At 41.2% G+C, this 26,173-nt stretch overlaps 1 protein-coding gene across 2 annotated transcripts in view; it reads left to right on the forward strand.

Moving 5' to 3' along the window:
• Nucleotides 1–5,898: 5,898 nt before the first annotated feature.
• Nucleotides 5,899–26,173, forward strand: part of PLD5 (phospholipase D family member 5) — a 264,686-nt gene continuing 244,411 nt past the window's right edge. For both annotated transcript variants that reach the window (XM_066382203.1, XM_066382210.1), the window contains exon 1: nt 5,899–6,643. In XM_066382203.1, coding sequence (XP_066238300.1) covers nt 6,455–6,643 — 189 coding nt within the window. In that variant the 5' untranslated portion in view covers nt 5,899–6,454. The remainder of the gene's footprint in view (nt 6,644–26,173) is intronic.

Here is a 26,173-nt window from a genome sequence, read left to right on the forward strand (position 1 = left end):
AATTAGATCAGAACGGGGAGAAAATTCACTGACAAGTAAAGAGGTTAGATGGTGAGAATTTATCAGAGGAAGGGACGTTTTCTCTGGTCACCTCAAGCCAAGTGAGGAGTCTTCCAAATAACCAGTTTGGGAGCTTGAGGGGTAACCCCTGGAGTTTGGAGGGATACTAGACTTAGTATCCACGCCCTTCCTGGGAAAGTCTGGAGATGGAAGTTCAATGTCTTCCCCTTAAAGAACACAAAATCAGGGCTATACTGAAAAGGTCTGTGTATTTTGAGTTTAGGAACAGAGGTATCTAATGTCATAGGCCAGAGTGGAGGGTGTTCCAGCATTGGTCATCTTTGAAAACCCTACCCAAACCTACTTGGAAGATGAAATGATTCAGAGAATGAATGGACCCAAGGAAATCAGAATGAATGGGTTCTGAGAGGGACATTATAAGCAGCTAGGCTGAGTACCCCTCACCAACATAAGAACTACAGGGGATGAGAAGTAATGAGAAGACTTTCAAAGAACCCATGAGAGGTTAACAATCAGCATTCACTATCTATAGCACTCAAAGAGCATCAGGGCCTGATGGCTGGTCCGGAAGACGTTATCTTCCCCCTTGCTCTTACTCCCTGAGGTGGATGACGTGGTGTGCCAGGGAGATCCCTCTTTAGAGAAGAAAGACTTAACCCCCAGCTCTGAGAAGTGCTGCCTCTTAAAGGTAGCTCTCAGCTGTCAGTTTTCTTTGGGGATTGCCTCAGCCAACCAAAGAAAACTGCCTGGCCCAAGGTCACAACTCTTCCCAGGGGAGCAGTCCATTCAGTGGCATTAATGTGGGGGGCAAATGAATTCCCAGCCTCCCATGACAACTCTGGAGGCCATATTGGCTCCAGGTGCTCCGAGAATAATCTAAAGCCTTTGTTGGGATTAACCAGCTTCTCTGTTTGCCCCCTCTCTTCCAGTGTGGATGCCCAATGCATTCCTTGATATTACTCTCCATAGCAGAGTTGTTTCCTTGGGAACCTAACATGCAACACTCTTTATTCTACCTGTCCCCCAGGTTTGGTACCTGGAGCTGTAGAGTGTACAATGTACCCCCCCACACACACAGAGCGCAGGGTTCCAGGGAGAGGGGCGGACCTTTCCACTGCAGGCAGATTTGGAGTTCTGTAATTCTTAGACTGAATCTTCTGAAAGTTAAAAAATGGCAAAAATAAACCGTGAAGCATGCCAGGAAGTGTCCTCCATGGTCAGGGAGAGAACAGGTCCATAGTCTGAGTTTAACAGGGAGAAAAGGCATGGAGGCTTTCTGCTCATTTTGTGAACTGGTTATGGTAGGAGACTACATGTTGACAACCTGGGTTTTGAAATCAGTCCTGGGTTGGATTCCAAGTTCTGTCACTTACTCTTATGTGACCTTGAACTACTCAGCCCCTTGAAGCTGCAGTTTCTAGACTATGAAATGGGAATGATAGTAGATTACTGTGAGGATTAAAGAGGAGTTTATGCAGAGCTCTTAGCACAACACTGGGCAGGGAGTAAGCATTTAAACTTGCTCCTCTCCTGAACAACTTCTGTGGTTTTAGCCCAGGTAAAGACCTCTGAGAATGAGCTCTGTCTCTTCTCACATACAAGAACCATGACAGGGTAAATCATAAAAAGAGTTTATATAAATCACATACCAATTCATTTACCCTAATATGATTATAAATGGAAGCAATCGTTCTTTGAAACTCGGTTGGCTTGTCGCAGTCATATCTTGTGCTAAACCGATTCATGACAATTTACATGGAATTATTGACCTACTTATTTGCAAGTCCAGTTTTTCTCCTGCATTTGTGAGGCGGGTTCTTACCTAGCTACTGATACCTGGTTTTATTCATCTGATCCCAACCTTCCACTCTCTTTTGATCTGAGATCCTAGAGTGCTGATATGTAAGTCCTTTTGTCTCTCCTGCATACTAAGGGACTTCTTGGTTCATCTGCTGTCTAGGTACCACGGTTCCTCTGCTGGAACTCATAGCCTCCCTCATCTGTCATTTGCAAGTAGGTGAAGACATGATCTCTAAGTGCAAGTAGGAAGCTTCCTTCTTAGAGAACCCAGAAATTTTTATTGCCTTTTCCTCAGAGTGTCTACACTGGCTGTAAGAGTCTCTGTCCAAACTTTAGGAAGTACGCATGTTCAGACGTAGCCATACATTTTAACAAAGGGCTTACAACAATTTAATTTTTTCTGTCAATAAAATTCTAGTCACACAATCGCTTGGAATGATACACATACACTGATGGTTTATTATATTAGAATTCTAGTTTATAAATCTATACTACTAAAATAAGTAAGTGGAAAATTTGCTAAGAGGATTAAAAGAGAGGAAATTGCATGCACCTGCTACTCTGATGTTAAATATAATTATTCCTCAATTCCTAATAAAGAGACTGAGCCTGGCCTGACCAAGTGGTGGCACAGTGGATAGAGTGTCGGACTGGGATGCGGAGGACCCAGGTTCAAGACCCCGAGGTCGCCAGCTTGAGCGCGGGCTCATCTGGTTGGAACAAAGCTCACCAGCTTGAACCCAAGGTTGCTGGCTCCAGCAAGGGGTTACTCAGTCTGCTGAAGGCCCGCAGTCAAGGCACATATGAGAAAGCAATCAATGAACAACTAAGGTGTCGCAACGAAAAACTGATGATTGATGCTTCTCATCTCTCTCTGTTCCTGTCTGTCTGTCCCTATCTACCCCTCTCTCTGACTCTCTCTCTGTCTCTGTAAAAAAGAGAGAGAGAGAGAGAGAGAGAGAGAGAGAGACTGTGCCTGCAGGGTTTACATTATCATTGTGATTGTCTACCCAACTTAGAATCCTAGGACCAGGTAATATCAGATTCAGATGATGCCCTAAACATACACCCTATTCCATAGTGATACCTTAGCAGCATCAAATAAATTGCTCCAATTTTCTCCAGAAATAATCTCATAATTAACATATGTATTTTAAAAAATAATGCTTTCTAGTACTTTCTGGGATTTAGCCAAAAGAGTTGAAAGCTTATGCCTACACAATAACCCACATCATATTTACAGCATCTTTATTTATCATTACCCAAACTTGGAAGCAACCAAGATGCCCTTCAGTAAATGAATGAATAAAGAATGGGTACAGACAATAGAACATTATGCAGTGCTAAAAAGAAATCTCTACTTTCCTCTAAATTTTGCTCTGAATCTAAAACTGCTCTAAAAAAATAAAGTCTTAAGAAGAAGATAATGCTGTCTAAAGCTGCCAGACTTACTTCTTGACAACAAAGAATAATTTCTTGGGTCAATGGTTTTTTTTTTGTTTGTTTGTTTTTTTGTATTTTTCTGAAGCTGGAAACGGGGAGGCAGTCAGACAGACTCCCGCATGCGCCCAACCGGGATCCACCCGGCACACCCACCAGGGGGCAATGTTCTGCCCATCCGGGCATTGCTCTGTCGCGACCAGAGCCACTCTAGTGCCTGGGGCAGAGGCCAAGGAGCCATCCTCAGCGCCTGGGCCAACTTTGCTCCAATGGAACCTTGGCTGCAGGAGGGGAAGAGAGAGACAGAGAGGAAGGAGAGAGGGAGGGGTGGAGAGGCAGATGGGCACCTCTCCTGTGTGCCCTGGCCGGGAATCGAACCCGGGACTTCCGCACGCCAGGACGACGCTCTACCACTGAGCCAACCGGCCAGGGCCGGGTCAGTGTTTTAATGTGGTCTTGCATAATGTGAGTGTAATTAAGGTGGTCATGATGCAGACAGACTACCAAGGAAAGTCTCATAATTGAAGTATTTTATTCATCAGTAATGAACCTTTTATAAAACCTGGTCATACTCAGTAAAAATAAACATGAAAAAGAAAACATGTAAGCACTGTACTAAGAAATATTCACTTTTGATTTTTTTGATTTGATGTGGTAAAAAAGTTACTTATTTATAGTCAGTGAATCTGGCTTATTGACCAGATTCTGTAATTAACTAGACACATAACTTTGAGCAGGTCATTTAATTTCCATGAGCTTCAGTTTCCTTTTATCAAAAAATGGAAATGGTAGCAACTACCAGGATGACTTTCAGATAATTTTCTCATTAAGTAAATGTGATAAAGGTATGAAAACATGCTGAAGGGTTTAAAATATTATGGAAATGGCCATAATTGTTACAAAAGGATTAATAAAATACTCCCAGTTACTTCTTGGTACTTTCAGCCTTAGGTTTTCTATTCATGCAGATTGGGGATGAAACAGTAAAAATTTATGCTTTTCCTGATATTTTTTTGATCCTAACAAACATTATCAGTGAATTGATTATAATGCTCAATTCAGTAGTTTGCCTGTCACATATATGCTTCAAGGATATTCTTTTCAAAAAGTGGAGATAGTAGCAACTACTAGAGTGATTTTCTTATAAAGGTGTAGTTTTTAAAAAATCTGTTCAACATGAAAATCCAACTTGATATGGATACCATTTGTTTAAATTCTTCATCAGTGAGATGATTTGTTATTATTCTGAATTGAATATCTGTCCCTTGTCAAGGTTTGGATATATCACATAACCCACAGTTTGATCTTATAAAGCAAAAAGCAGAAGATCCTGTGCAGAAAGGAGGTCAAGGTTTTCAAACACCAATATTATGAAAGTTATATAATTATATTCATTTATATTGTGTTAAACTTTTAAAAATGCAAAATCGGTGAAGGCTAAATTGTAATAACAAAAAACGGGAGACAAGACAATGGAATGTGTAGTTTTTTACAACCTTGTAATCCTGGTTCAAATCCTTGATTTGAAGTGTAATTGCTGCTTGAGTCTCAGTTCCCACACCTGGAAAATGGAGTTTATAACTTCTTTCTTGCAGAATAACTGTGAAACTCAGAGACAACCCACCAGCAGGAGCGTATATTACACAAACTATTCAGCTCCTAAGAAAACCAATCCAGAATAAACAAAAATTGTGTATGTTATTTGTATCCAGTTGCTTCATCCCCAAATTGATTATTCAGTTTTATTTAAACTATTATTATTACAATATCATCTTCTACTAGGGATATTCTAAAAGGGTGTCAGACACAATCCTTCCCCTCTACAAAACTTGACTTTTCTTTGCAAGACGGTCTTTGAAACCATCCCTCACATTGGCCAGGGTTGGAGAACACTTCTGCCCGGGCTGGCAAGAGAGTTCAGTTTACCCTCTGTGCTGGCTCTCTTTAAAATCTCCAGAATACTTCTCTAGCCTTCATACATTTCCCAAGCTTTTAAGTAGAACTGAGAAATCCTTAACACTAGTTGTTATATAGCGTTTCAATCATATAAAAAAAAAATGTTTTGAAGTACTAACTCCAAAGATAGCAAAAGATAAAGAGATCTAAGATGTAATTATTAATCATTCCTGGCTGTTTTAGGATTAAGCCTGAGAGGAAAAGGTGGTATAAAAACCATTGGAGAGTAAAGGCCGGCCCTCGGGGCCTTTGATCAGTGAAGGCAGAGCGCTGGCGGAGAGGGTCCAGGTGCCGGTTGCCTAGGATCCGGTGGGGTGGGGCCGCCAGGCGCTTTGTTCAAAGTGGACACTGTGATGAGCAGGTCGCGCAAGCCTAGCCGCCCAGCTACTGCACTGCTAGAGCCTCGCAGGAAAGTGGTGTGCAAGGCTCTAGAAAACACAGTCCTTGTGGACATAGGTTACTAGGCACCCTATGCCCTAAGCTAAGGCTCCGGAAGTGGGAAGTTATTGAACTTTCAGAATAAGGGGATGTAAAGCCAGATCGGGGCGGGAGCGGGGGCGCTGCAGGTTGGGCGTGGGGGAAGGACGGAGGTGGATCCTGAGCGTCTGGGGATGCAGTCCAGCGCTCGCGCTCACTTCTCCAGGGTTTACTCGCCTTCCAGTGGAGATGCTGGAGGGGGAGGTGTAGCTAGTGGAGGGCCCGCGGTCCTAGTCCGCCGCCCGAGCCGCCGCCTGGCCAGGGCACGGAGGAAGGGGCTGCGGCTCTCACTGCACCAACCCGCGGGCTCGGGCTGGCTCAGCAGGCGGCGGCCCCTCCCACCCGCACCGCTGCCTCCCTACTTCCCTCCCGCTCCCGCCCCACCGGCCGGGTCCCAGTTGGTGCCGCAAGGAGCCGGCGTGCGGAGCGCCCTCTCGGGACCGCAGCGGCCGTTGACAACGCGGCCACGCCACCTACACCCGCACTTCTGCTTCCTGGAGCAAGCTTACCTCCCTCCCTGACTCCCTCTCGCCCCCACCCCTGTTCCGTCTCTCCTCCGACTCCCCTCTCCTTCCTCGACCTCGGCCGCTCCACTCCCGCCCCTCTCCTTCCGCGTTGCTCCTCCCGCCCGACAGTGCGCTCCCGGCATCCGTGCGTCCCCTCCCCGGCTCCCGCCCGGCCTCCCGCGCGCCCTCGGTGCCCGGCTCTCCACAACCATCCTGAGTCCGCTGTGCGCCGCCCGCCGCCTGGTCATGTCAGTATGGAGATCCGGCAGCACGAGTGGCTCTCGACCTCCCCCCACGAGGGCTTCGAGCAGATGAGGATCAAAAGCCGCCCCAAGGAGCCCTCGCCAAGCCTGACCCGAGTGGGCGCAAACTTCTACAGCAGCGTCAGGCAGCAGGACTACAGCGCCAGCGTCTGGCTCTGGAGGAAAGACAAGCTGGAGCACGTAAGGGCGCCTCGCTCCCCGGGGCCTGGGCCCGCACCTGCCGCGCGCGCCTACTCACCCCACGCGTGTGGCTGGGGGGCCTCGGCGGGTGGCTTCTCCTCCTGCACTTTCTTGCCACAATGACCGGGCTGTGGCGGAGGGAAGGGAAGCTTTCTCTCCAGGGACTGCCCGTCCACCACACACCTAGACCTCCCCGCAGGTTCCCCTCTGTAGGGCTCATTTGCACTGTGCGTTGGGGTGCGGGGTGACAAGAAATGGAGCTGCCACCAGCATGGTCCGAGGAACCCGGCGTTGCATTGCGTGGGAGTGGGCTTTCGCGGGGTGTTTGTGCGGGTCTTTGGGGGCTATTTAACTCCATCCACAAACTAGCAAAGAATCCTTAAAGTTGGCATCTCTGGCGACTCACCCTGGGCCCCTGCACAAGCAGTTAGTTTCCTGCAGAGTGGCCTCTGGGAAGAGCAATTGGCGATCTTCTCTACTGGAGCCCAACTCGGGGGAGATGTGCGCGTTGCTAGGAGAAAGGTACAAGGAAAAAGAAAGAGCAGGTCGCCCAGCTCCCCCGGAACGCGCCACTCTGGAGGGTGGGAGAAGGTGAGCAGGGACCTCCACTGCCACAGAGTGCGGGCTTCCCGCCAAGCGTTATGAGCTCTGGGCTGAATCCCTAAGGAACCTCTGGAAAGAGAAAGTCCTTCTAAAGAGGCGTTTAGTGCATCCACAATTTCAAATCTGATCCATCAGCATCTTCTAAACCAAATGTTCAAGTGAAATGAGAGTTATCTCAAGAGTGCAGCACCAAGCAGCTAAGGAGAGGATGCTGTTTCTTCCTGCGGAGCTGCATAATCTAAATTGAGTCTGTTCGTGGAATGTGGAGGTTTCCTCATATTTGGGTCACAATTCCAATTATGATAAGGAGATAAGAGCGGGAACTTCTGGAACTCACACATCTACCGCTGTGCTGACCTGAGTCCCATCTGACCCTTCCCCTTCTCCTGTCCCCTGGTCTTTTGCAGGGACAAGCTTCCCAGAAGGAAACCTCAGGAGGGTATTTCACTTAAACTCAGAAAGAAAAGTCACTGCCTTTTCTTTGAGGGCCTGATTAAGTCCCTGAAACCTCAAATTTAAAGCTTTGAGTTGGACAGCGGCCTTTGTCTTGTGTATAGAGCACCATTTTTTTTTTTAATATCCAAAGGCTGTCTCATCCATAAGACCCTGGAACTAATTGAAGATTTCTAGGATGGCAAGTTGTTTGAGAAGCAGCCGTATCCACTTAAAAATGCAAACCCAAGAATCAGCAAAGGAACCCGTGCTATTATTAGTTTAAAGGGGAACAAATAGCATCTTTATGTAATTTGACATTTGATGTTATCTGGTTTTAGTACCTGGGAATGGTCTAGCCTTAAGATGGTGATATATCTTTATTTCAATTTCACTTGGAATGTGTGTTCCTTTGCAGCTTGTGCTTTTAGCTGATCTATTTCCTTTATTCTCTTACTGAAAATCAATAGCGCAGTCTTCTGTGAGTATGTCTTCTTGAGTCACAGACATTGCCTACGTTATATTTAAATGGTTTCTCCATTTAGGTTTTCATTGAAAGTATGAAGTCATACCAGGTGGGCCAGGGCAGTATCCCCATGCAAGGATCTACGCTTTCTTCTTTACTCAAGTGCTCCAAAAGAGAGCATTGCATTTATTTAACAATAATATTTTTTAAATCAATCATTTTGTTCGTTATTTACATTAATATAGCATTGTTGTTTGCTTTCTTAAACACATTCTTGAAACGTACTCTGTTTTTCTTGATACTTGCTTTCAGTTAGAAAGGGGACTTTGCTTCAAAGGAAATTTTTTGTGGTATTCTTTTGTTCCTTTGAAACATCTACAAACTTTTTAAATGAAATAATATTTATGACAGTGCTAAGAAAATGATAAATTAGCATAAGCATGTTTCTGGGTATTTAGAATATGTATCATGTTGGGTACATTATGATGCTTCAAGTTGTTTGATATTAATTTCAAATTAAATATTGGAAATTTAAAAATCCGTAACAAATGTCCCCTAGTATATTATGACCACACAAAGCATGAAAACATAATGTTGACTTTATTATAGACAATGTTATGAATATATGTGGCACCTTTAGATTAGATGTTACAGAGATTGGGATGAGTGTGTCATATGAAGTTCATATGAAGTGATGATGGTAGTTAAAAGAAAAACACCCTTTCGTTGGCCTAGCGTTCGGAGGACCCGAGTTCGATTCCCGGTCAGGGCACACAGGAGAAGCACCCATTTGCTTCTCCACCCCTCCACCGCGCTTTCCTCTCTGTCTCTCTCTTCCCCTCCCGCAGCCAAGGCTCCATTGGAGCAAAGATGGCCCGGGCGCTGGGGATGGCTCTCTGGCCTCTGCCTCAGGCGCTAGAGTGGCTCTGGTCACAACATGGCGACGCCCAGGATGGGCAGAGCATCGCCCCCTGGTGGGCAGAGCATTGCCCCTGGTGGGCGTGCCGGGTGGATCCCGGTCGGGCGCATGCGGGAGTCTGACTGTCTCTCCCTGTTTCCAGCTTCAGAAAAATGAAAAAAAAAAACAAAAACACCCTTTGTTCTTTCTAATCAACTGGATGACCATGATTTTTATTGTTAAGAGTGAACTAATAATTATGAAGATAATTTACATGAAAACAGCCTACTGTTGTTTTGCTGATGCATTAAGCGTTGATTTAGTATTAAGAGCATAAATAAATTATGGCTTCAAATGACACACATATTCAGTTACTGCAATAATGGAATTCCCTGAAATGAAATGTGGCGGTGTGTGGACTCTGTCCAGACTTTAGAGGCATTGATTAATCTGAAAGTCAATAACAGTGTAAAGTGACAGCTAGAGAATATATTTCCACCCACTTCACTAAAAATGAGGATATATAATTTCTTTCTCCTTTTCTGGTTGAAAGACTACAGGACTGTCACCTAGTTAGACAAAAGAAAAGTGACATGAATTGTTGTAGGATTGGAAGGTTTTCAACCTATCTGTAAATTTGATTCTTGTTGTTTTAGTTGGTCAATACTTAAGATGAACACCCATAAAGAAATAATGTATATGAGGGAATTCTTCCATTTTCAGGGCATGATTAGAAGCTACACACATGATTAGAAGATGTGTTTGGCCTGATCAGGCGGTGGCGCAGTGGATAAAGTGTTGGACTGGGATGCGGAGGACCCAGTTTCGAGGCCCCAAGGTCGCCAGCTTGAGCGCAGTTTCATCTGGTTTGAGCAAGGCTCACCAACTTGAGCCCAAAGTCACTGGCTTGAACAAGGGGTCACTCGGTCTGCTGTAGCCCCATGGTCAAGGCCCATATGAGAAAGCAATCAGTGAACAACTAAAGTGCTACAATGAAGAATTGATACTTCTCATCTCTCTTCCTTCCTGTCTGTCTGTCCCTATCTTTCTCTCTGACTCTCTCTGTCTCTGTCAAAAAAAAAAAAAAAAAAAAAAAAAAAGAAGAAGAAGAAGACATGTGTGTACCATGGATTTTGGACATTGAACTCCACTTGGAAAATCCAGGGATAAGTAAAATTTCTGGCTGTACATAGACTGTTGTCTCATTAGCTACAAACATTGCTCTTGGTTCTTGATTATTTTGCTTTATTATTTTTATTGTAATGCCTATAGCTTTAGAAGGGTTAGATTTGGGGAACAATAGAAGTCTATTTTCTATAGGATCTATATTGACTTTAGATATAATGTAAAAGGGAAGCATACGGTCTAGCAAAGCAAAAAAAGCATGTAGACACTTCCTTAACACCCCAGCCCTCTTCTGCTCTGTCAGACCTCCCTGGGGCACAGTCACTTTAAGAGTCACCGTTTCATAATTTGACTATCCAAAGGACAGTGTACCATTAGACTGGCATTCTTTGGTGGTATATGGGCTATTCAAACTTTTTTTTTTCAAAGTGAGAGAGGCTACTCTGCTTAGTCACCTGGTTTTGTGTATGTGTACAAGTTTCCTGGTACATTTATGAAGGTGGAGATGCCTTATTTTCTGCCCTGCTTATTCAGCTTGCTAAAATGTGGATATGGGTAGGGCTCTGGTTAGACAGACCTTGGTTTAGACTTTGACTCCATCTCTTATTAACTTTTTGATCTTAGGCAAATGACTCCTAGTCAATAGGATGTGTATTCACAGTCCTTTGTGAAGGAGTTGCAGGTTTGCTGGGACGATTCAAGGAGACAGTCCTTGTCTGTACTGCAGTGACACATAGACCCCCAATGTGGGGGACTCAACACCACAAAAGTGTGTGCTCCCCTCTTGCTTTTCACCTATGCAGGTTTACAGTGTCTTAGTTCATTCAGGCTGTTATAACAGAATACCATGGACTGGGTGGCTTATAGACAATGAACATTTACTTTTCACAGTTCCAGAGGCTGGAAGTTCACGATCAAGGTGTGGGCAGATTTGGTGTCTGATGAGAGCCTGCTTCCAGAATCTCAGGCAGCCCTCTTTTCATTGAGTCCTCACATGGTAGAAAGGGCGAGGGAGCTCTCTGGGCACTTTTATAAGGGCACTAATCCGATTCACAATGGCTGCAGCCTCATTATCTAATCCCCTCCCAATGGCTCCACCTCCAAATGCCAGTATACTGGGGATAAGGATTTTGGGGAATAGAAACATCTGAATTAGGGGGAAGACAAACCCCCAGTCTATAGCAACTGGGTGTTTTCTCATTTTAGTTGTCTGGGTCAATGGAAGCTCCATTCTGATCTGATCATTGCCTCTAAGATTGTCAAGACAGTTAAAAGGGATACTGGTGAATCATGTAATGTCTCTCACTGTTTCCATCCAGAAGTGATATTTCTTTTGACTGCCTTTTATTGGCCAAAGAAAGTTTCATGGCCCAGGCTGCTTCAAAGAGGGGGAGAAAGGCAGATTTAGCCAACACCCAGAAGAAAGAGGAAGGACATCTGTGCTTAACTCATTACAACGACCGCATCCCATACAGCTCTTAACTTAGTGCACACTGTGCATGGCCTGTGTTAAAGCTCACCACACGGTCCCTACAGATGTGATTTCTTCTCAGGGGTTGTCTGGTTGGCTGACTGAACCCTCACACTCCACCCAAAGAGCTACCACTTTTCAAAGTTGAGATCAACCTGTCTGCATATATATAGTTCTGGACACAAGGACCGTGGGTTCTTTAGCCAGCAAAGCCAGTGCAGCACCGGAAGCCTGTTAGATTGCCTCCCAGCCTGGCCTCCAGTCTATTCCTTGGGGGCCTGTTTCCTGGGCCAGTGGGCACCTGCTTGCTCTCTGCCTGGTCCTGCTGTGGCTGACTCTTCTTGTTCTCACTTTCTCTGCAGGCTCTGCTACTAGAGACCAGCTCCCTGCCTGGTCCTCAAACCCAAATTTCTTTGCCAGTACTGTGCTGGTTGAATTAAGTCGAGCGATATTTTATTTATCTGCTTGGTGACTCAGAAAGCCGATTTAAAATTAAAAGAGACAGCAGAAGAGAACTTGTAAAGAGTGGAAGATAGCATCCTAAATGTTCACACTTGTACGGAACCTTAGTCTCCTGCTTGGTTTGGTAAATACCTTGCTTAAAAAAAAATGTCTCTTCTAAGTGTGAATTTGTACCTGCTTATGTAGACTTTATGTTACCAGTAAATAGTAAATAAATGCCAAGTGCACACTTGCTTCCTGGAATAAATTATTCACATGATGAGTAAAGAATAAATGGACTGGAGCAAACTTGGTCACCATGGTCTAGGCTCTTATGTAATGCTATTTATGTCCCATGGAGAGGATTCCTAAAAGTATTACACTCCACAGAGCAGATTTGTACAGCACCGAAGACCGAGTTCAACCTAAGGGAATGAGTCTTTAAAATGTTCCATTAAAAATCAATCAAACAAATAAGCAGAAAATAGCCTTTTCTATGTTTATGTATTAGTGGCCACACTGGGTCATTTTAGTCTGACAAACATTGAAGAACATTAACATTTACCAGGAGTATTTGCCATGTGCTTTTAGATAAACAGAACAAAGTCTAAGCCAAGGCAGGACTCTCCACCTCTCTAACTCATCAGTCAAGAAATGAAAGTTTAGATGTCTCCTGAGAGTGTTCTAATGGATCTCAGTGTCATGTTTATTATCGTATTTGTCACCACTGTAGGTAGCATATTTATTTCACTCATGGGCTTCTCTTACTGTGGGCTGACATTTCAGTTTGTTCTGAAGATTTTGACTTATTTGAACTCTGTTGGGTGTGGCTGACTTATTTTAACACCGCTCCAGTCTGATGAGCTCCTGCCAAAGCACTAATAGTCTGTGATATCATATTTGATATATTTCACTTGAGAAGTGCAAAGTTATTGTAGTTAAGATTTCTTTTTCTTCCTTTCTTTTATATAATAGCCGCACACCACCTGGCTAGTTTCTCTAAAAGTTTTTGCTTCTCTTTACAGACTTCTGTATCTCAGGTTTAAAACTAAGGGTTTTTAGTTCTGCTATTTTAGCTGTAAAGATCAAGAACTCTGATAAACTTCTGGGACAAGGCAGTGGCAGCAATATGTTATATTTCCACACGGAATAGACTGAGAAGTAGATAGTTAGGCAGATGCAGATCTAGTGGTGAAGTGCCAACCCAGAAACTTCGCTTCAAGGAGGTATTGGTGATATTTAAAACTACTGAATTGCCTAAGATTCCTACCTACGGTAGATTGTACTGTGTGCATTCAGAGGACAGCAGAAAAGTTGAGAACAGTTGCAATGTCAAACTGTGGTTGTTGAGAGACAGATATTTTTCCCAAAGAAAAGACATTTCTGTTTTCTCAGAAACAGAGAAAAGTGAGCCCAATTTCTAAATTCAGATATCAAACTCTTATGCAGGGTTATGCAGAAAAGTAAAAACACGGCAAACTCTCCCAGGCAGACTCAGGTATGTAGGAAAACCTCACTGCTATCCCACACGTGAAGTTGAGTTACCTGACCAGGAATGGTGGGTCCAGCCATCATGGCCCTTGGGTGATAAACATGGTTTTTCATTCTCTAAAGAAGACAGCGAGCCTTGTGAACAGACTGTTTCTCCCAATTGAGGTATTATGTGCTTCTGCCAATAAGTTGTTAGGTATGATGCAGTAATTACATGAGGAGTTAAGTTGAGACAATGGGCCTCATTGAAATAAAAAAAAGCACTCACATTGACAAAGTCATTATCAACAGATATTTACTGAGTGTATCTTTTATGTGAAGGACACTTTGTTGGGAGATTATGAGTACTTGATTCAAACATTCATATCACATATACTGTGTTCCAAACAGTGCAGAATATACAAAGACTAGAGCAGGGTCCCCCTGTCAAGATGTTACATTTAGAAATACAGTTATAATACAAATACAGTGTTGTGAATAATGCAGAAAAGTACAAAATACTATAAAATACTGCCTCCAGGGGGCTAGTTTAGACAAGAATAATATACAGCTAAAGATTAAGTAATGAATCCTGTTGTATATAGTAATAGCATATAACGACATTGAATCTATTCCAGTAATGCCAAACTGATATAAAATGTGGAAATCAATTAATGCAATTTATCAAATTAATAGAATGAAAGTAAGCCCATATGATTATCTCAACAGATGAAGTAAAAAATTTGATGAAATTCTCTACCTGTATATGGTAAAATTCTCAATAAACTGCAACTTAAAATAAACTATTTTTTCTGATGAAGAATTTCTTTAAAAAGAATCACATTTTATGGTGAAATATTAAAAAATTATCTGCATAGATTGTGAGACAGAGATGTTCATTATCACTACCTCTATCCAGCATTGTACAAGAGGTCTTAGGCAAGAAATAGAAATAAAAATGTAAGAATTAGAAGAAAGTAATGAAATTGTCATTATCAACAGATGACATGATTGTGTACATTTGACAATGCAAAGTAAACAACAGATATAGTTAATGAACTAATAATATCTCTAGATTTATCACAGCCATTGGATACAAAGTCAAAAATTAAATTAGAAAAATATAATTTCCAAATAAAACTGAAAACCATTAGCATTTACATTAGCATGGAAATACCAAATACTTCGGAATAAATCTAGCATAAAAGTATGAAATACTTAACAAGACTGGTAAGGCCTTTTTGAGTCTTTCCCAGATTGATCTATAAATGCAATTTTAATTAAAATCCCAGCAAGTTTGCATGCGTTGAAAAAGGATTCAAAATTTAAATGGAAACACAAAAGGCTAAGAATAGCTAAGACAATCTTGATGAAGAAGAACAAAGGTAGATGACTGCTTTCAGATAAGAGAAGTTATTATAAAGCTACATTCATTAGAGCAGTATGGTTTGGTGCAAGAATAAATGACTAGATCAATTGACAGAATAGAGAGCACAGAAACAGACTTGTGTGTATTTTATTATTGACAGGTACTTGATTGGTAACAAAAGTGGCAAGTACTGAAGTGCAATGGGAAAGAGATAGTCTTTTAAAAATAGTGTTCAATCTATGATATATCTATATTAAAAATGGACCTTGATTTCTCTTTTACACTACACACACAAATCAGATAGTTGTGGATTATAGAACTCAATCAGAAAATAAAACAATGAGGCTTCTAGAAAATAATATAATAAAAAACCTTTATTGAGTTGGAATAGGAAAAAATTCTTTAAAAGTTTTAATAATCTCTATTAAGAGTAATAAACTGATCTACATTGAAATTAAGTAATTTTGTTTATAAAAGAGTCCACTAAGAGAATGAAAGGGTATGTGACAAAGCAGAAGGATATATGTATTCCCAACACACACTCTGACAAAGGGTTACGGCCAGAATATATAAAGAGTACCTACAAGTCAATGAGAAGAATGTAGACAACTGAGCAGAAAAGTGAGCGAGATATTTAAACAAGAAAAGGTGCTTGATGTCATCAGTCATCAAGGAACTAAACAGTTAAAATAAAGTCATAATTTAGTGATCATACAATCACTAAAATGGCTGAAATGAACAATGATTGATAGTAACAAGTTTTGATGAAAGTGAGAAACATCTCTAGCTTTCATAACTTCTGGTAGGACTATAATTCATAAAGCCACTTTAGAAAACTGTTAGCAGTATCTAGTAATTTGAACAAATGTCAACCTTATGATTCAGCAATTTAAAGTATACATATATCAAACAAATGTGTGTTCATGTTCACCAAAGTTATGTACCTGAATGTTTATTGAAGCTTTATTTTAGTAGTTCCAGTTGGATGCATCCCTAATTTCCAGTATAGTTGAGTATCCCATATTCTCGTATCTAATATTCTGACATCCAGTATAGTTGAACAGATAATGAATGCTAATTTATTCATATGATTAACACATTAAGCAATGAAAAGAATTTAATTATAAGTATACATATCTATATCTATGCACTAATATGGATGACTCTCAGGCTTAATGAGTGAAATGAGGACAGATTCAGACATAAGATTCTGTTTATGTGAAAAAACAGGCAAAGTTAGATTGTGGATATAAAAATCAAGATTAATGATTAATTTTGAGGGTAAAATATGTGGTAGGGAAGCTTCTGGGCAGACCAATAGCATTTTATCTCATTTTTTAGGAGGTAGTTACAAAGTAATATGTATAAAGATGAGCACTGAAGATTTGCACATTATATGTATATCGTATTTTAATGATAGTTTACAAAAAAAAGTTATATATATTTTGCTTACTGCTGATCTCTGGCTATACTCCTCAAATGCTATGCTTCTCCTATCCTACTCTCTCAAGCCAATAGATCTTGGGTCCTGATGCCTTCTGTCATTGTTGTCTTCATGTGGGTGACTTGTCACCTCCCTGGGTATGGTTCCTTGATCTTTTCTTTTCCTCACTCTCACCATCTGCTCCCAGCAACTTTCCATGTTATCCCTGATGTGTGTATTACACTGTGTTCTGATTGTGTGCCTATTTCTCTTTTCCACTGGACTGCTCGTTCTTCAGTAAATCCATATTGAGCTTCCTTCAGGAGCAGTTGTTTAGTGAATTGTAACTCCTGGGGTTGAGAGACCTTAAATCACTCCTATCCAGACAAGGGGGTCACAGAAAGCTTCATCCTAGGCAAACATTTTCATCAGACTTTAAAAGCCCCCCCCCCCCAAAAGAGCACTGGGTTGAGGGCTGGCCTGAACCAAGGCTTTTGAGTAGAATCTGGGCAACAAGATGAACGTTTGGAAGACCAGGGAGTTAACAAGTATGACTGGAGGGCAAGGTTTGTTTAAGGGAACGTTGGATGTGAAAACACAATGCTAGATTAGAACAAGACCTTGGAGGGCTGAGGATTTGAATGGTAAGCTGAAAATGTTGGGCTTTATTCTATAAGCAAATGGGAGATATTTCAGTAGACACTGTATTTAGCAAGTGCAGGCTTCAGAAAATCTGTTGGTGACATGTGACATTTAGGAATGAGAGCGAGAATAGGGGCAACCAGTGTCAAGTTTTCTTTTCATGGTAGAGAAAGGAAGTCATAGAAAAGTGTAGCAGAAATAGAAAAATTGAGCAGGGACAGATGCAAGAAATATTGTGAAATAAGAGTTCATGGGACTTGGTGCTTTGTTGGATGTGGTGAGTCTGAGAATGGTCATCAATTCAGCAAACATTTGCTGAGTGCTAGGGATATCCAAGAAATTACAATTTTTGTGATGGAAGCAAGAATGAACAGGAAAATTTGCCCAAACTCCTTGAGAGTTGGAATTCTACCCTATTCATCTTTGTGTCTTGGACTCAAGCCATTGTTATGGTCTTGATCCATAATACCAATCTTATTCTGACCATAATTAACTAACATTCTAATTTCTGCTTCCTGCAAGAATTGAGCTTCAGGTTTGGGAAAATTCTAAAGTATTTGATTGGGCCTTTGACCTCTGTTGCTTATGTTTTAGTCCTGCAGAACTCAACTCAAATGTTTTCATCTTTAAACTAAAAGCCTGGTTGGGTGCCCTGCCTGTGGGGTCCCATAACATCATGGGCAGGTATCAGTTATAGTGTTTAATGTACTATTTTTTTAATTGTCTGATTAATTCCTTATCTTTTATCTTTGGTGGAAAGTTTGAGGACAACAATGCTGTCTTATTCATAATAAAATACCCTTAATATGCCGGTCACAGTGCTTGGTAGACATCCAATATTGATTGATGTGGTTATTGAAAGAGTCAGTGGGTGAATGAATGAATGAATATGTGGTTAGGGAGGTAGGACTATTGAAAGAGTAGATAATGAATGAATGAATGAATATGTGGTTAGGGAGGCAGGACTTACAAATGAGTGAAAAAGAACAAAGTGGCATATGCTACTTGCCAGACAAATGCTACAGACATGAAATGCAACAAGAATTCAGTGGAAAGAAACATCAGAAAAGCTCAGTGAGAAACCACTGAAAAGGATTATGACTCAATGTCAGATGAAGAAGGTAATAGAAAATGCTGCATCTAAACCATCCACAGGTTGAGATTCCTTCCATTTTTTGAGACTTAGAAAATGGGGTTCATGATCACTTTAGTCGTGGCCTATTCCAATATCTATTATTTACAATGAGTTTTTTTGTTTTAATTGCTATGTATTTTTGTATTAATTAGTCAAGAGTGGAACATTAACTTTTTTTTTTTTTAGTGAGAGTTGGGGAGGCAGAGGCAGACTCCCATATGCACCTCCACTAGGATCCACCAGCAAACCCACCAGGGGGCAATGCTCTGCCCATCTAGGGCCCTTGCTCCATTGCAACCAGAGCCATTTTTTAGCACCTGAGGCAGAGGCCATGGAGGCATCCTCAGCACCCAGGGCCAACTTACTCTAATCGAGCCATGGCTGCAGGAGGAGAGGAGAAGACAGAGAGAGAGAGAGAGAGAGAGAGAGAGAGACAGAGTCAGAGAGAGAAGTGAGAGGGGGAGGGTTGGAGAAGCAGATGGGTGATTCTCCTGTGTGCCCTGACCAGGAATCGATCTTGGGACTTCCACATGCTGGGCCAATGCTCTGCCACTGGAGAACATTAACTTTTTAACTTTCTCCAGGTACTTTGGTATGGCTTGTTGTGTAAATCTGCTCATTTGTTATTTAGCCTCTGCCCTGTCTCTGGCTGAGTACACTGGGTCTGAAATTGAAAGACACTCCACAGCATGGAATGTGTCAAAAACTGCCAAAATCCCCTTAAAGACCTGCCAGTTTTTATCCTTAAGAATCTCCTACTGTGATTTTTAGACTTGTCTATTTCCATACGTTTTCCATTCCCTGAAATGTCCTTGCTTTGATCCATGACAGGGGCACATATCACTTAAAACCTGCCCTGTAAAATTCCTCTGCATCTTTTTTTTTTTTTTTCTGAAGTTGGAAACAGGGAGGCAGTCAGACAGACTCCTGCATGCGCCTGACCGGGATCCACCTGGCATGCCCACCAGGGGGTGATGCTCTGCCCCTCTGGGGCACCGCTCCATTGCAACCAGAGCCACTCCAGCACCTGAGGCAGAGGCCATAGAGCCATCCCCAGTGCCCGGGCCAACCCCGCTCCAATGGAGCCTCGGCTGCGGGAGGGGAAGAGAGAGACAGAAAGGAAGGAGAGGGGGAGGTATGGAGAAGCCGATGGGCGCTTCTCCTGTGTGCCCTGGCTAGGAATCAAACCTGGGACTCCTGCACACCAGGCCAATGCTCTACCACTGAGCCAACCAGCCAGGGCCTCATGCATCTTTTTAAAAAATAAACTTTTATTCTGGGATAAATTTAGATGGGTGGAAAAATTGCAAAGACTGTAAAAACACTTCCTATATATCCCGCACCCAATTTCATTTTCCTTTATTATTAATTTCCAAACTCTAGACTTTATTAGAATGTCACCAGTTTTAAAATTATTATTTTTTTCTGTTCCAAGATCCAGTTCAAGATAACACATTGCATTTGGTGTCCTTAGTCAGCCTCTGGTCTGTGACAATTTCTCATGTTTTACAACATTGGCAGTTTTGTTTTTTCAACTTTATTGAGGTATAATTGATTAATAAAATCATAAGATATTTAAAGTGAACATTGTAGTGATGTGATATTCTATGTCTACAATGTGAAAGGACATAAAGTTAATGAAAACACCATCATCTTTTTGATGGTGAGTTCTGCTCTTTTAGCAAATTTTAGTTATATAACAGTGTTATCAAGTATAATCAACATATTTCTCTTAGATCCTCAGAACTTATTCATCTTATAACTAAAAGTTTGTCCCCTTTTTCCAGACTCTCCCTATTTTCTCCATGGTCCCCCCAGCACCTGGTAACCACTTTTTTACTCTCTTTTAATGAATCAGACTTTTTAAAATTTAGATTTTACATATAATGATACCGTACACTATTAGTCTTTCTATGTCTGGCTTGTTTCACTCAGCATAATATAGTCAAGTTCCTCCACGTTGTCAAAAATGACAGGTTTCCTCCTTTTTCATGGCTGAATAATATTTCATCTCTCTCTCTCTCTCTCTCTCTCTCTCTCTCTCTCTCTCTCTCCCTCTCTTCAGTCTTTTGCTGATGGACACTTAGTTTGTTTCCCCATCTTAGCTACTTGGAATAATGCTTCAGTGAACACAATCTACTGTTTTCATTTCCTTTGCCTAAATACCCAGAGAAGAATTGTTGGATTGTATGGCAGTTCTATTTTTAATTTTCTGAGGACACTGCATACTGTTTCCCATAGTGGTTGCACCAACTTACATTCCCACTCCCAGTGCCCAAAAGTTCCTTCTCTCCACGTCCTTGCTAACACTTGTTATTTGTTGTCTCTGTGATGATGGCATTCTAACAAGCATGAGATGATATCTCATTTTGCAATTCCCTGACAATTAGTGAAGTTGAGCATCTTTTCATGTACTTGTTGGGCCATTTGTATGTCTTTTTGGAAAAATATCTATTCAGATCCTCTGCTTATTTATTTATTTATTGGGTTGGTTTTTTTGCTATTGAGTTAATTTTTAATATATTTTGAATATTAATTCCTGATTAGATATATGATTTGTAAGTATTTTTTCCCCATTTTCTAGGTTACCTTTTTATTCCATTAATGGGTCCCTTTGCTGTGAAAAAGCTTTTCAGTTTGATGTCATCCCACTTATTTTTGTTTTTGTTGCCTTTGCTTTGATATCAAATCCAAAAAATCTTCATCAAGATTGCTGTCAAGGAGTTTACCATCTGCATTTTCTTTTAGGAATGTTATAGTTTCAGGATTTACATTCGAGTCTTTAATCCATTTTGAGTTAATTTTTATGTGTGGCATCAGATAGGGGTTCAGTTTCATTCTTTTGCATGTAGCTGTCCAGTTTCCCCAAAACTATTTATTGAAGAGACAGTTCTTTTCCTATCAAATATTCTTGGCTCCCTTGTTATAAATTAATTGACCATACATGTTGGATTTATTTCTGGTCTCTTTTTTTCAGTTCTATTGCCCATATCATCACACTGTTTATTACTATAGCTTTATAATATAGTTTAAAATCAGGGAGTGAGATGCCCTCCAGCTTTAATTTTCTTTCTCAAGATTGCATTGGATATTTGAGGTCTTTTATGAGTTCATACTCATTTTAAGATTGCTTGTTTTATGTCTGTGAAAATGCTAGTGGAATTTTAAAGGGAATTGTGTTGAATGTGTAGATGTATTTCTTTGGGTCATATGGCCATTTTAATTATATTAATTCTTCCCATTCATGAGCATGGAATATTTCCATTTATTTATGTCTTCAGTTTCTTTCATCAGTGTTTTATGGCTTTCAGTGTACAGGATTTTCACCTTCTTTTTCAAAAGCATAGTAACAGCACTTCTCATGAGTTCCTAAGAAAAAATGGGAAAGTTTATACTGTCTCAAGCAAGTGCTACTTATTTATTTCTTCATTTATTTGTTTTTGTTAAAGTATCTTTCATTTTTGAATCCTACACTTGTGTTTTTAGGGCTTTTATTATGCCTTCATTCTGGTTAGACATGCCAGTCTCGGATGGTAAGAAAGGTAATGATTTCTCAGCAGACTACTTAGTGTGTTGATGTGAAAGTGCTTGAACTGTAAAAGTATAAGAGAATAGTCATCACCTTGTCTTTTATCTCTAGGTCTGGTGATGCCATTTGTAATTCACAGCTCAGATGGTAGGTCTCCCTTTCTCTGGTCCATGATACAGAATCATAGACTCCAGAGTGATGCTCCAGAACAGGGGTTGGGAACCTATGGCTCATGAACCAGATGTGGCTCTTTTGATGGCTGCATCTGGCTCACAGACAAATCTTTAATTAAAAAAATAGAGAGATGACGTCAGAGTAATGGCGGGGTAGGAAGCGATACCGATAAATCTCCCCCAAAACTCAACAAGATCTTCAACCAGAAACAGAAAAACCTATACTTGGAGCTTCCAGATGCTTCGCAATACACCCAAAGGTATGATTGAGTGAAAAATTGGCTAAATATATAACCAAACCCCGAAGGAAATAGGGAGTAAGAAATGCTCCGCCTTCCTCACCAACCTAAACAGGGTGGCTTTCTCTGGTAACTGTGAATATAGAAACTGAGGCGGGCAAAGGGGGTGAATACAAATGGCCGAACCAGGCTGTGGCACGGAGATCCAAGCCGAGGAAAATCTGATCCTGTGGCAACCCGGGCAATACAAGCTAACACTCGCGCCAAACCCAAACAAAGAAAGACAAGCGGCGCGGCCATTTTACCCGGTCTCCTGGTTGGTGCGCAGTTAGTGGGCGAGAGATTTCTTCCTAGGCCCCGGGAGTTAATGCCCGTGTTGCCCCACGGAGAGGCAGGGTCAGAGGCCTTTCTGTGGGCCGAGGGCAGAGTCTCTGGGCAGCCCCAGCGCCCTGGGAAAGCCACGCACGGGAGGGAGTGAGAACTAATTCCAATGGTGGAGATTTTCCTTGCCGAGGGTGTTTCACTCAGAGGGAAAGCGGCCGGCCTCATATCCTGGTTTGCGCGCGCAGATAAGGAGTGAGCGATTCCTCCGAGTGCCTCGGCAGTGCGCGTCCGTGTCATTGCACAGAGGAGCAGAGTCAGGGGCCTTTGTGTGGGCCAAAGCGGAATCTCGGGCCCCCCCAGCGCCTTGCAAAAGCCGTGCACGGGGACGGAGCGAGACTCAATTCCAACGCTGCAACTTTTCCCTGCGGTCGGGGTTTTCACTCAGAGCATGAGACTGCTGGCCGGATATCCTGGTCTGCGCGCGCAGCCAGTGAGTGAGAGTTTTCTCCAAGCGCCCCGGAAGTGGGCACCCGCTTGTGTTACCGGACAGAGTGGCAGAGCCAGAGGTCTGTGAGTGGGTGGAAAGCCCGCCTGATTATGCTAGCAGCTCTGACTGACTGAGCCTTACCCAGAGCCCTGTGCTGAGTGGAAATAGAGTGGGGAGTTGCCAGCTCTTTGAGCCTCTTACTATCCAGGCAGAGGCAGCAGCAACCCCATAGCTGGATTATCAGGCTACTAATTGAGGAAGGAAAGACTAGGAGAAAGGCTCCAGGAACACGGACTCTCTCACTGTCGGAGCCTATAAATGCTAATAGCCTCGACTGCCAAAGAGACTAAAGCACAATACATGACATTGCCATAGAGACTTATCAACTGCAAACCTCCACCTGAGCGTGGCAAAGGGGCAAAACCCGGGGTACAGAGTCACCGACCAGGAAGAGGGAGAGAAAAGAAAAAGCAAGAAGATAACCTCTCAAAATCAAGAATAATCTGCAGACTTTATAACCTATCCCATTTTATTATATTTGTTCGTTTGTTTCTCTTATCTTCATTCTTGATACTTTTTTTTTCCTCCTCCAATTTGGCCGATTAACTCTCTACCGGTCTTACTCTCTCCTCTCCTTGAACTACACTACCCATAAGTGTTACATCTCCCATTATCTTTTCTCTTCTCTTCCTTTCTCTCTATGAGGGTTGCACTCCAAAACCCTTAACTCTCTCTCTCTCTCTCTCTCTCCTTTCTTTTTTCTTCTTTTAGTGGTTCCCTCTTTTTTTTTCTCTCTATCTCTTTCTTTTCTCTCTCTATATTAGTTTCTTCCTTTCTCCTTTACATCTCCTCTCATTCAAACCTCAATAACAAACAAATTATCTTATCTGGGACTCAAACTTATGTTTGTGGCATTTTGGGGGGTTTTTACTTCACCTTTTTAACTCACTAGCAGTGCTCCCATCCCTGGCTCTCCATATTATCTAGTTCTTGTTCCACTAAATACAATAGTAATTTTTTAATTTGTCCCCCCATTTTTCCGTTTTCCTCTTAATCCTCTCATCATAACTCTTAGACGACCAACACCTAAAAGCAAATCATTTTATTCTTGACCCAAATTTTTTCCTTATTTGCTTTTTGTGGGTCCATACGCTCTTTTTTTTCTTTTTTCTTTCTTTTTTTTTTTTTTTTTTTTTGCCCCTTTATTACTTTTCCCCAATTCAGGCCCTCCATCACAGGCATTGTTTGTTATAATTCACAGTCCACCACAAGATTTTCTCAAGAAAGAGGGGAGAGGAGAGGAGAGGAAAAAAGGAGGGGGGGAATAATTTCCTTTTTTTTTTTTTTTTTTTTAAATTTTTATTTTTTATTTTATTTTTCTTTATTTCATTATTAATTTTTTTTTTAAAAAACAACTCTTTTCGATTTTTTTTTATTATTTTTTTAAACTTTTTATTCTTTATTAAATCTCATTAATACTATCAACAAAACCACCCTCAGATGCCATTAAGGAAGAGAAAATCGAATATCATGGATACAAAAGAAAGAGAGGTAACACAGCTAGATGAGGAAAAATCTATGGAGAAAAAATTTAATATATTGGAAACCTTGGAGCTAAATGACAGAGAATTCAAGATAGAAATCCTAAAAATCCTCCGAGATATACAAGAAAACACAGAAAGGCAATTTAGGGAGCTCAGAAAACAACTCAATGAACACAAAGAATATATGTCCAAGGAAATTGAAACTATAAAAACAAATCAAACAGAGATGAAAAACTCAATTCACGAGCTGAAAAACGAAGTAACAAGCTTAGCTAATAGAACAGGTCAGATAGAAGAGAGGATTAGTGAAATAGAAGACAAGCAACTTGAGGCACAACAGAGAGAAGAAGAAAGAGACTCAAAAATTAAAAAAAATGAGATAGCCCTACAAGAATTATCTGACTCCATCAAAAAGAATAACATAAGAATAATAGGTATATCAGAGGGAGAAGAGAGAGAAAATGGAATGGAGAACATACTCAAACAAATAATAGATGAGAACTTCCCAAGCCTGTGGAAAGAACTAAAGCCTCAAGTTCAAGAAGCAAACAGAACTCCAAGTTTTCTTAACCCCAACAAACCTACTCCAAGGCATATCATAATGAAATTGACAGAAACCAACAGCAAAGAAAAAATTCTCAAGGCAGCCAGGGAAAAGAAGAATACAACATATAAAGGAAGGCCCATTAGATTATCATCAGATTTCTCAGCAGAAACTCTACAAGCTAGAAGAGAGTGGACCCCAATATTTAAAGTCCTGAAAGAGAGGAACTTTCAGCCACGAATACTATACCCATCAAAGCTATCCTTCAAATATGAAGGAGAAATAAAAACATTCACAGATACAGAAAAGATGAGGGAATTTATCATCAGAAAACCCCCACTCCAGGAATTACTAAAGGGGGTTCTCCAATCAGATACAAAGAACAAAAAAAAACAGAGCCACAAGTAAAAGCTCCAAGAAGAACACAATAAAACCAAATTTAAACTGTGACAACAACAAAAAGAAAGAGGGGGAGAAGATGGAGATTAACAGTAGCAAAGGACGATGTAGTGCAAAAGTACTCACAAAATAGTTCGCTACAATGAACAGGGTAGGGACCCTTTTCATTATTCAAAGGTAACCACCATTGAAAAAACCACCACAGAAGCACATGAGATAAAAAAGATAGCAACAGTGGAAAGATGTATGGAATACAACCAAATAAAAACAAAAGATAGAAAAACAAAAGAGAAGGATCAAACAAGACACAAAACTAACAGAAAGCAAGATATAAAATGGCAATAGGGAACTCACAAGTATCAATAATTACACTAAATGTAAACGGATTAAACTCACCAATAAAAAGGCACAGAGTAGCAGAATGGATTAAAAAAGAAAATCCAACTGTATGCTGCCTACAGGAAACTCATCTAAGTAACAAGGATAAAAACAAATTCAAAGTGAAAGGCTGGAAAACAATACTCCAAGCAAATAACATCCAAAAAAAAGCAGGTGTAGCAATACTCATATCGGATAATGCTGACTACAAGACAGGAAAAGTACTCAGAGACAAAAATGGCCATTTCATAATGGCTAAGGGGACACTGAATCAAGAAGACATAACAATTCTTAATATATATGCACCAAACCAAGGAGCACCAAAATATATTAGACAGCTACTTATTGATCTTAAAACAAAAACTGACAAAAATACAATCATACTTGGAGACCTCAATACACCGCTGACGGCTCTAGATCGGTCATCCAAACAGAGAA

The sequence above is a fragment of the Saccopteryx leptura genome, chromosome 1 (genome assembly GCF_036850995.1).
Source record: "Saccopteryx leptura isolate mSacLep1 chromosome 1, mSacLep1_pri_phased_curated, whole genome shotgun sequence".
NCBI lineage: Eukaryota > Metazoa > Chordata > Mammalia > Chiroptera > Emballonuridae > Saccopteryx > Saccopteryx leptura.